The 12,491-nt window shown below is 38.1% G+C and overlaps 1 protein-coding gene across 1 annotated transcript; it reads left to right on the forward strand.

Moving 5' to 3' along the window:
• The first annotated feature begins 380 nt into the window (after window positions 1-380).
• Window positions 381-782, forward strand: LOC145016235 (uncharacterized). Its single transcript, XM_078974615.1, has one exon. It carries the CDS (start codon window positions 381-383, stop codon window positions 780-782), a length of 402 nt encoding a protein of 133 aa, XP_078830741.1.
• Window positions 783-12,491: the final 11,709 nt, after the last annotated feature.

Consider the following 12,491-nt stretch of genomic DNA (forward strand, 5'->3'; position numbering starts at 1 on the left):
GGGTGGTGGTGCGATTTTTGAAGAAGCTATTCTCAAGATTTGAAGTCCCAAAATCCCTTATAAGTGACCGAGGCACTCATTTTGCCAATGATCATCTAGATAAGGTGTTAAGGAAATATGGGGTAACTCATAAATTCTCTACATCTTATCATCCACAAACAAGTGAGCAAACCGAAGTGACCAATAGAGACTTGAAGAGAATCTTGTAAAGATCGGTGGGGAGAAACCGGAAAGAGTGGTCGGACAAGCTAGATGATGCACTTTGGGCCTTCCGAACAGCTTTCAAAACACCTATCGGTACTATACCATATAGGCTAGTTTATGGAAAGCAATATCATTTACCGGTGGAGATCGAGCATAAAGCTTTTGGGGATTTAAAAATGTGTAACTTCAACATCGCGGAGCTCAAGAACAACCGGTTGATGCAAATGAATGCTCTTGAGGAACTTAGACATGATGCTTACACTAGTTCTTTAATCTATAAGGAGAAAACCAAAAGTTGGCATGATAAGAGGATCAAGAGTAGTAAAGAGTTTCATGAAAGGCAAAAGGTGTTGCTTTTTAATTCAAGATTAAAACTTTTTCCGGGCAAACTCAAGTCACGATGGGATGGTCCTTTTCTAGTCAAGAAAGTGTTTCCACATTGTGCTATAGAGTTAATATCAAAAGATGGTACCCCTTTCAAGGTAAATGGACATAGAGTGAAAAGATATGAAGAAGGAGTCCCAAGGAATAAAGACATAGAAGAAGGGCTGATGCTGGAGGGAGTGGCAGAAACGTAGCATGGGAGAAGTCCAGCTAATGACTCTTTCAAAAGAAATGCTTCCGGGAGGCAACCCGCGTTTAGAGTTTGCATTTCTTTTCCCTTTATTTTCTTTTTAATTTCATAGGTACTCTTTTATTTTCATTCTTCCTCTGAAAATATGTTTTAAATGATTGCTTGAGGGCAAGCAATGCCTAGAGTGTGGGGTGGTGTGTTAAAAAATCAAAAAAAATTAAGTTTTTTTCAATCTGCAAGGCTTACTCACCGAGTTTATACGCATACTTGGTGAGTACATCTTAAAAAACCCATAAACTCGCGAATACATGGACCTACTCGGCGAGTAGAAAAATTACACAGGTAGTTTATAATCTGTAAATAAGGGTTTTCACCATTCTAAACATTACCCTCATACTCGCCGTGTACAGCTACTCTCAAGCCATTTCTTCCATTCTTTGTTGAATCTACATCTTTGAAGCAAAAAAGGAACCATGTCCAGGAGAGGCCAAACTTCACATGGGGGAAGCCAACGAGATATCTCGTGGCTTTATTTTCGCCAAATAACCTCTAAATCTTCACAAGCACGTGCTAAAAACAGGCTGGAAGCATTGAAGCAGAAGGAGATCCACCTTCCTAATGCCATAAACTGGGACTGGTTGGGAAAAGTCAGGTTGGAGGAGGAAATAACACCATACTTGATAAAGGATTGTGATGTGGGAGACTCCACCATCATTTGTGATGGATGGCTACAATTGTTCAAAATTCAAGAACCGGTTTACTTGGAATTGTTTTGGGAATTCTTTGCTACCATTTCATTCCGAGGTGGTAGTGAGTATTACAATCACAATATTATTTCCTTTTCACTCGGTGGGGAGCTGCGACAATGCAGCATGGCTGACCTTTCGTGGAGGATTGGCATTTATGACCAAAGTGCCATGCTAAATGAAGACTTTGAGAGCTTTTTGGAGCAGTGCCACAAAGACCTTCCTGAAGAGGTTGTTGCTTCCACTTGGTGGAATACTATTACCAACCGAGTGTACATTCCATCTTCCGTGCAGGAGGGTCATATCCGTTCACCAGTTCACCGTCTTATTCACCGCCTTATTGCCAACACAATCAACATGCGAAAAGATGGTGATAAAGTCTCGACACTTGATATCTTCTATCTTTGGAGCATTATCACTCCCGATGTTTTCTGCAACCTTCCTTACTGTCTGGCTAAATATCTCGCGGACAGGTCAGTCAAAGACAAAGCGACCTCCAAAATCAATGAAGGGATGTTCGTTACTAGACTCGCGAGATCATACGAGATTTTGGATTTACAGGAAGCAAGGGCATTGACCGTCATTTCTCCCCCTCCTTTCAACACTACTTTATACAGGAGGGCGTGAATTGTGGAAAAATTTGGAGATTCGTATGCCATTCCACATGAGGATGAGGCGGTGATTCCCGAGGAGTCGGGGCGGCGGGTGAGGCAAAGGAGCGAAAGAGTCCGAGAAGATCCACCGGTTATTCCGGTGGAGGATGAGAATGACGGGTGGAATCTAGTTGAGTATCATCGATACTTGGACGATATGGGGAGAGGCGTAAATTACAACAATCAATCATTTGAATGCCTCTTCCAACAGATGAATATTGCCCCGAGACCTAGACCCGGTTATCCTTATATTATGAATTGGGAGGAGAGGATGCATAGGAACAATGAAGAGGGAGGAAGTGGTGTTGGGGGAGCTAATATGGACGATGAGGATTGAGATTTGGTTGCTTTGTGATTTTTATTTGTTTTTATTGTGTTTGTTTTGAGACATTGTTGAACTTGGATGATTTTTTTTAGGATTTTCATTTTGGTTGCTTTCACTCGTGATTGCATTTTTTTCAGGTTTGAAGGTTAGGATGCATTTAGAGTCTTAAAGGGTCAAGATATGAGCGAGGAATGTTTTCAAAGAGAGTGCGATGTTTTTCTATTAAAGGTCGAGTCCGTTAGAGTTAGGAGTGATTGAGTGTGTTATTATTGAGAAATTTAGAAGAAAAATCATTGGATTACCCCTATGTAGAACCTTAGTCAAAGATTGAACAAACAGAAAGTTTTTCTCAACCCAGCACCTACTCGTCGAGTGCACATAGCCTACTCGGCGAGTACATCGGTAATTACGCATTATTACTGTGAATTGGCAATAAACTCGGCGAGTACACGACATACTCGCCGAGTTCAACTACATTTTTGGAACCCCAAAGTTGTTTTGGGCATATTAATGGCAGTGTTGTTCATCTTTTGCGTGAAGATTCACTTCTGAAGGTTTCTAGAAGCTTTGTCTTATATAATTGAGTCGTTTGCAAGTCTACCACACGTTACATGACACCCAAGACATGGATGAGTTGTTCCCATGTCTAAAGTCATTCAAGAATGGAGCTTTAATTGAAGAAAACCACCTTCGCACCTACTATCCCAGGGGAGTTTGTTCCAATTCCCTCTATATTTCATGTTTTTATTTTCGTGCATAACATGCAATGAGGTCATTGCATGAATTAAGTGTGGGGTGGGGAGTTGGTCACATCTTAGTAAATTTAGAATCTTAATATCCTAATTTAGGTCTATTTTTAAAAAATATGCATGCCAAATACACTTAGGATTTAATTTAGACAAAATTTGGTAAAAAGCAATTAGGATTCCATGTTAGAATTATGTGAATGATTGCATGAAAACCCAAATGTTTAGTTGAGCCTATATACGTTCTAGTGCATTTGTAGCTTCCTTATTCCAGTGAAATCATGGGACAAAAACACGACCTCGCTTAGTTTGAAGGATGCAATATGTTTAGCATCATGTACCAGAAATGTTTCCAGGAAAATTATTATCTTTAGCCAATAAAGGTTGAAGTTGAGCGCCCCTGCTTAAGCATGTAAGGTTTTGAGTAAAAAAAAAGTGAGTTACATGTTAAGAAAAAAGAGAGAGAATTACAAGAAAAGTTCTAAGAAATTTTTGGAGCATCAATGTTAAATATGAGAGATCAAAGATCCGAATAGAAAAATTCAAAAGTTGTAGACACCAAAAATCATACAACAAAGTGGTGAATTCAAGGAAATTAAAGATCAAATGTCAAAGAAATGAAGAATTCAAAAATGGCTCCATAGTGGTATCCAAAAGTTGTAATTTTTTCTAGATTATGTCTGCTTGGGTTGCTCAACCAAAAATACCTTGAGCTTAAGAGGTTTTCTGGGGATGGATTCGGAGGGATGCATAAAATGAGCATTGTTCGGAAAAAGTGGGTGAATGTTTATGAGGATTGTGAGTATTTGGAGTATGGGGGTTATTAGGAAAATTTTAGACACAAATGCATGCGTTGCGGTCTTGGCATAATGACTGGGTTCGATTGGAGTTTTCCTATGTGATTCTAATGTGCTAAAATTTAGTTTTGCTTTGGGGCAAGAAAAAGTCAAGTGTGGGGTATTTTGATATTTGCATAATTAGCCATATGTTTAGCATATATTTTTATTCATTTTTAGCTAATTATGTGCATAATATGGACAAAAGGTACTTAATGATGCTTAAATTATGTTTTCAGTCCAAGAGACAGCTTTGAAGCAAAAAGGAGTAAGGAGGAGCAATTAGAGACCAAAGGATGAAAAAAAGGAGGTATAACACATCTACTCGGCGAGTCCACGCATCAACTCGGTGATTTTGTAAGAATGTTCCCGAAGAATAGTAAAAAATCTTTTCCGTACACGGATTCCATGCATCTACTCGGCGAGTCCACGATCTACTCGATGAGTAGCCCCTGTTTTGTGATAACTATAAATATGGAGTTTTAATCCGAATTAAAGACTTTTTTGGCTTCCTTGGAAATAGAGCTACGATTGGAGAAACCCTTGAAGACCTGAAGAACCCTAGTCTTTGATCTTTTGAAGTTTGGAAGCGAATTAGGTTATATTTTCCACTTAATCTAGGATTGCATTATGTTTAGTTTAATCAAATTCGTTTTTGAGCCTGCTTTTCTTGTAATCATGAGCTAAAACTCGGATGGTTTCTGTTTAGGAAGAACCTAATTACTCCTATGGTTTAATTGATACTTTTGTTAATTGTTTATTGGTGATTTCATTAAATTGAGTTTGTTAAAGAACCTTATGCATTGATTACAACTATTTTCTGTTAATTGGAAGACAATTAAGGTGCATGAACATCTCTTAGTTGTTAACCTCATATGTTTATGTGACTACTTTATCATATGACTAGGAAGAATGAACATGAAACTAGAATTAATAAGAGAATAGGTAAATTAATGTGTGAGCTTATTTGAGAAACCAACAAACAAGAGGTTATTTGAATCACCCACTTGATTAACCAATTACAAATCTTATTTAATCCAAATAATTGAACTAAGGAATTAATTAGTTTAAATAATTGGCCACTGCGTGCATTAATTAATTTTCTAAGGGTTAGTATTAGTGAATATGAACCTAACCACTATAGTTGGTAACCAATAACAATTAATATATTACATTACTATAAAAATAACCATATGAGTGAATTGGTTGGACCTAAACAGAAGCTCTTTATCAAAATTTGGTGAATTTTTACTTGTTAGTTCTTAGTTAAATCCCGTGTTAGGTGTTTTGTTTAAGTTTCTAGTCTTGTAAAACTAGAGAAAAACCTTTACTTTTATTATTTTCTAAGTTAAAATTAGTTATTAGTTTAATTTGCGTTCCCTGAGTTCGACACTCTACTTATCCATCTATACCACTAAAAGACAGGTTCACTGCCTTTGTGTGCTAAATTTATAACTTAAAAGTAGGATTAAAATCAGTGCATTAAACACACATCAGGACTTGACCCTAACTCATGCACATTCTCATCTAGACCCGATCCTCACTCTAACCTTGACAATTGAGACTCTTGCATGCATCAAATCCTTCAATCTAAAAAGAAAACAACCACAAGTAATAAAAGAAAATAGATTCCTACATACACATCCTACAAGTTCAACACCCAAAACAAAGAAAAGTAAATAGTCTTAAACATAAAAAATATAATAAAGCATCAATCTTCCTCCTCGTCTTCATCTCCTCCGGCTCCACTTCTACCCGCTTGATTTCATTTCGCTTGCACCCTTTCATCCCAATTGGAGATATACGGGTATCCGGGCCTTGGTGCAAAGTCCATTTGCTCAAATAAAAAAACCAATGACTCATTGGTAAAGTTCACTCCCCGCCCAATGTCATCTTGGTATCTTCACTGCTCAACATTATACCAATCCGTAGGTAGCTCCTCCTCCACCGGAATCACTGATGGGTCTTGTGGCACCCGCGTCCTCCTTTGTTGCACCCTCCTTCCCGGTTCTTCCAGCACCAACGGTTCATCATCATTTGGAATGCTAATATGGCCCCCTCCATAATCATCAATGATCCTAGCCCTCCTAAATAAATTTGTGCTGAAGGGAAGACTAGGAATAATACTCAATGCTCGTGCCTCGTCGGTCCAAAATGCCATAGGTTCTCGCAAGCCTTGTCACAAACATGCCACCATTGATTTTTGAAGTCACCCGTTCTTTCACTGCCCCCTCCGCCAAGTATTTTGTCATGCAATATGGAAAATTGCAAAATACATTAGGAGTAATAATACTCCACATGTAAAAGATGTCGAGAGTGGGGACCTTATCATCATCCTTTCGCATGTTTATAGTGCTCGCAATCAGACAATGTATTAGGCGATGGATCGGGGAACGGATGCGTTCCACCAAATGGAGGTAACCACACCCTTGGGAAAATCTTTGTGGCACTGCTCCAAAAATGACTCAAAAGTCTCGGACATGATCTCATTCTGATCATAAATTCCCAGCTTCCATGCCAACTCAGCAATGCTACACTGGAAAAACTCTCCTACAAGACATAATGAAATGATGTTCTGACTATAGTAGTCATCACCACCCCGGAAAGAGATGGTGGCAAAGAATTCCCAGCAAAGCTCATGATATACCGGCTCTTGCAGTTTAAACAACCGAATCCACCCATCACAGATTATTTGTACCCCATTAACTTCACAAGACTTGACCAGATAATAGTTCAGTGCTTCTTCCAACCCAGCCTGCCCCATCCATGAGCAGTCCAACTCATTAGGAACATATATTTCCTTTCGCCTCAAAGCCTCCAGCTTGCTTTTTGTTCGTGTGAGTGAAGACTTGTTGGTGATGCTTTGAAAAGTCAACCATGGGATGTCCCAATAACCGCCTCCTCGTGAGCTTTGACCTCTCCTAGACATGGTTCCTGCACAGCAAAGAAACAAGAAAACCACAAACAGAATACCGAAAGTATTAAAAATGGAAAAATACTGGGCATCAGTAGCATGGACCCGCCGAGTCCACGAACCGACTCGGCGAGTAGGACGAACTGCTCGAGTGCAAATCTGTTCTAATGAAATTAACCAACCAAATCCATAAATTATTACAGGGGTTTGTTTTGGTATTTTCCAGGGGCATATGATTGTAAAAATTTTCGTCTAAAACATCCTAATTTGTCAAAAATCAAAACCCTAAAGTCCAAGTCTTCCCAAAATTGGGATTTTCCACAAATTAAAGGTGTTATGACACCAAAAATCGAAACTTGTAAAGGATTAAGAGCTAAAGTTGTTACCTTGTTGGTTGAAATTGCAAAAGAAGAGAAGATTCAAGATGGATGTTTGAGAGTGTATGCACGTCGATTGTGGGGAAGCGACTCGTATGAATGGCTGAGTGTTTGCAAATTTGGGTAAAAAACCCTCTTTTACAGAATGTAATAAAAATAATTATTTTTTCGGGTAAATATATGTACTCGTCGAGTAGGCGTACCTACTCGGCGAGTAGATTCATGATTCAACATTTTTTCGAGATTTCTGAAATGGACTCGCCGAGTAGACTTATAGACTCATCGCGTTTTTCATTCTGTGAAAATTTTGAGTTGAGTTTTGAAAATAAAATGTATAACACCCCACACTTGAGCATTGCTTGCCCTCAAGCAATCATTTTAAACACAAAAGAAGATTGAAAAAAATCCTAAATAAAACCTACAAAATGAAAACTAAAAACAAAATAAAAGCAAACTCTTTTGACGGGTTGCCTCCCGCTAAGCGCTTCTTTTTTGAGGAGTCTTTAGTTGGACTCCATCTCTCTCACATTGCTGCTGCTTCTTCCAGGAGGGTCTCTTTCTTTAACTTTTTCACTTTATACTTCATCTTGTAGAGATGGATTTTCCTTTTATCAGCCCTTTTTAAATCTTCCATCCATTTCCTTGCAGCACTTCCTTCAGCTTTACGCTTTACCCCTTTACCATGCTTTTGCTCCATTCCTTCCTCGCTTGTCTTGTTGTTCATTATAGAATATGATGGCTTGAAAGTCAACACTTCAAACTTAGTAGTGATAATAGCACAAGGCTTGGTCCTTTTCCTTTCTTTTGGCACTCCTTCTTGATCTAACATGGGTGCTTCAGTTGAAGAGTGGTGGTTTTCATTAGTCCAAGCTTTTAGATCTCCTTTATCTTCTAAATTTCCATTATCCTTTCCTCCCATAATTGTTTCAAGAATTGCCAAATGCTCAATTCCAAGATTGGAAAAGTCTTCAACAGCTTCTCTTTCTTCAAAAAGGTCCTCAAAGCGATCAAAGGCACTAATGGGTTGCACAGTAAAAGTTTCACCAGTTTGAACTTTTTCGATTGCACTCATCGAGTCATTAAACACGACTCGGCGAGTCAGTAGACCTTGAACATTTTTTTCACTTTCTTGATCATCAGCTTCCTTGATCAACCTCTCTATCTCTTCTAAATCACCAATTGCATCAAAACTATCCTCCAAAGACAACATGAATTGATTTGGATTACTTTCTTGTAAATATGCAATTTCCTTCTCTATTAAATCATCATCCAAGTCTAGCGGCAACACCTTCACTTTTCGCGACTCGTTTCGCTTATCTTCTTGCTCAGCTCCAAAAATCACATATTCATCTCCCACACATAAAGTTAGTGTAGATTTGTGCATGTCTACTAAAGCATAAGCGGTATTTAAGAATGGTCGCCCAAGGATGATTGGCACTTTAAGATCCTCCTTCATGTCCACTATTATGAAGTCGACCGGAAATATTAGCTTATCAACTTTAATCAAAAGGTTTTCACACACTCCTATTAAATATATTATAGTTTTGTCGGCCAAGTGCATCTTCATACGAATAGGTTCGGGTTCGGGAGGTTCAAATTTTGGAAAAAGGAATAAGGCATGAGATTAATACTTGCCCCTGAATCGACCAATGCTCGAGTAGTCATTGTGTTGCCAAATTGGCAAGGAACAGTTATGGTTCCCGGATCACCCCTCTTTCTTGTAGTTCATTCAGCAATACTTCAGCAACATCTTCCATGTTTTGTCTAGTAGAAAAAGAGATTTTTAAGCAAAGTTGCATATTTAGGCATTTGAAGTATCATTTCCACAAATGGAAAGCTCACTTGGAGGGTCTTCACATGCTCCATAAATCTTTGATATGTTGAATCTGCAACTCTGGTATGGCTCAGATCAGAAATGGCAAAGGGGGCCTGTATGGTTTTGAAAGAGAACTGTTTTTTGCTTCAACTCTTGGACTCGTCGAGTCCATATAACCGACTCGGCAAGTCGAGTCGGATTCACCTGAATTGACTTAATTCGTTCCTTCTGCTTGCTCCTTATTGGGATTCTTCTAGATAGAGGTCAAATGAGTGAAGATTTTGTCAGAATAGGTGGCTATCACATTTATATGCGCCATTTATGGATTTTGTTTGGTATTGCTAGGAAGTCCACCGAGTCTTCTTTGATTGATTTGTTGTGCCAGTTGACCTATCTGTTTTTCAATGTTATGAATGGAGGCTTGTTGATTCCTAAGTAAGTTTTGTTGATCTTTCATCATAGCTTGATGATCTTTAAGCATTTCTCGTTGCTCCTAAAATTCATTATCGGTAATTGTGCCTCTTCTCGGATGCGGATACGAATCTTGTAAGCATCGCTTGCAAATCAACCCTCTTTTCCATAACCGGTTCCTCCTTTTGATAGAAACCTCCTTCTTTTTGCTTGTATTTCTCCTCCTTTGCCTTTTTGTACTCGTCATATGGGAGCCATTCCTTCTTCGGTTTTCACCAATTATCATCAAATTTTTCACCAGTTGAATAGAATACTTGAGCCTTCTTGTTTCCATTCTCGTCCACATCACAATCCTTAGTGAGGTGAGGTCCTCTACAATTCTCACATCCTACTTGACATCTTCCCAATGAGTCTTCCCTGGATCACTTAGAAACCGGCTAACCACACTAACCATATGAGCCAAATCAGGTCTGGTACAGACCATAGCATACATGAGACCTCAAACAACACTTGAGTACGGAACCTTGCTCACGTACTTCCTTTCTTCATTAGTAGTGGGTATAGTGCTTGGACCAAGTTTAAAGTGAACGGCCAAAGGAGTTCTAATTGGTTTGGATTGGTCACAATTGAAGGACTGTAGAATATTTTCAATGTACTTGTGTTGAGAAATACATAACTTTTGGATTAGGTGTCCAAGCCCATAACTATAATTGGTATGTACTTTACCCGAAAGTAGCATGGTCCATTTCGGGTCGCCTTCACAAGAACAATTTGATAAGATGGATTTTGAGAAAGAGGTTATTATTGATTTATTAATATATTATAAGAATAATATATTAATTGAGAAATCATATTATTTAATTGGTATTGACTAAGAATTAATTTGGAATTAGTTCAATATTCAAAAGAGACTGATTAAATTTACGGGGACTGATTAGGTAAATCAATAATACTTATAGTTTGGGCTAATGATCCATGTTGATTAGGATTGGACTAAATCTTTATGAGAGTGCATGAAGAGTTAATCCAAAATGCTAATGATTTATTGGATTAAAAGCCCAAGTGAATTAGTTTACAAGTTGAAACCCCAGGAATTCCAAACTATAAATTGAACCCCTAAGCTTGCAAAATCAGCCACTAATACTCCAAGGTGTAAACCTAGCCGTTTTTGGGGCTCCTAGCCTCTCTTTCATTATCCTCCACTTGTTCATGGTGTTTGTGACTTGTTTGAGGCATCACACTTGGGGTGTTAAGCTCTTGAAAGGCTAACTTCTACAAGCTACATCAAAGAGGTAATCATCTAACTAGTTTTTTTATGTTGTATATCTCTAATCTTATGCTAGTTAGGCTTCATGCTTTGGAAAAATGAATATTGCATGTATAATTAGAGAAAAATTAGATCCAAATCATAAGTCTTTTATTTGCACCATAGGGATGTTAGAGTACATAAAACTCAATATTGGTATCAGAGGCATGAGTGTTTTCTGTTATATAGATGTAATTGTATTGTTTTCAAAGTTGAAAAAAGTAGGTTTTTTGTAGTCTAACTGTTGGACTTGACGAGACCCATGAGTGGACTCGACAAGTTGACTCATACGACCATGAACTCGACGAGTCCATAGCCTAAGTCGACGAGTTGGATCATTAGTTGGCAGATTTTTTGAGTTTTTGACCTGTTTCGGATTAGGATCATTACCACAAACTGTTTTGATCCATAAAATTCAATTTTACTGATATGGTAATGATTATCCCCATCCAATAACTGTTGGGTTTTAGCCATAAGAACTTTCCTATGTACGCATGCAAAACCCTATTGCTCGGATCTAGGCTTTCTAATTAAACATGTTTTGAATCCAAGACTTCTAATGGCTAATTAGGTTAAATAACAATATTGAAACAGATCTAGAATCATACCTTTGGATTCCTTGTTGATCTTGTTGTCTTGGAGCTTCTAGAGTCACAAATGTCACTCCTCTAATGGCTTACAAACACCAATAGCAAGCAAGATGATTTAGGAGATAGGAGAGGGGAGGAATTCGGCCAGAGTATCTCTACTTTAGATGGTATGTTGTGATTACTCGAATTCCTTCACCCCTAGGGTCTATTTATACTTGTAGACTCCTTAAGGATTACAACTTTAACCCTAATTGGATAACTTAGACATTAAGTTGATCCATATCCTATCCTTGATAACCCTATGGACGATTTTGGCTTATCCAAGCCCTAGAAATGGTCCATCCTATCTAGGATAAGGATTTATAGTCTAAAGTGTAACTATCAAACAATTGACAGTTTATACCCTCTTATTTAATTAATCTCTTTAAGTCACCAAATTAATTCCAATTAATCTATGACTCATATTAATCAAATAACCATATATTATTCCTTATAATATTTACTCTCCCTTAACAAATCATCCATCAAGTTTCTATGGTGAAGGCAACCTAAAAGGACCATGCACAACCGGATCAAATACTTGCCTAATATAGTTGCAGCCTTAGACACTATTCCAACAGTCTCCCACTTGGATAAGTCTAGTAACTATACAAGTACAATTCGGTTTGCAATCGTAGCTCTCAAAGACGCTGTCAACTCTGATCTAATCAATCTTGTCCTTTAGATAAGGGATCGTACAGTCCTCTGTTAGATATCATGCTGACAATCCTATGGAATGGTTAGTCAAGCATTTAGATTTCTCGATCTCTGATTTATTTGACATAGAACTTAATCAAACCCATCAATTCAGTTCTGACCGAGCCCGACACATAAGTCAAATCAAATCATCGAGTGGCCAAGATATCTCTTCTACCCTCTTAGGATAAAATTTACAGATAAACTTCGACTTATATGCATTTACTTATTCATTAACCAACTATACACAACAATACG

Source organism: Lactuca saligna, chromosome 9 (assembly GCF_052625555.1).
Source record: "Lactuca saligna cultivar CGN05327 chromosome 9, ASM5262555v1, whole genome shotgun sequence".
Taxonomy (NCBI): domain Eukaryota; kingdom Viridiplantae; phylum Streptophyta; class Magnoliopsida; order Asterales; family Asteraceae; genus Lactuca; species Lactuca saligna.

Excerpts from the sequence above, each read along its gene's own strand:
- LOC145016235 (XM_078974615.1), top strand. The coding sequence starts at position 381 with ATGTGTAACTTCAACATCGCGGAGCTCAAGAACAACCGGTTGATGCAA.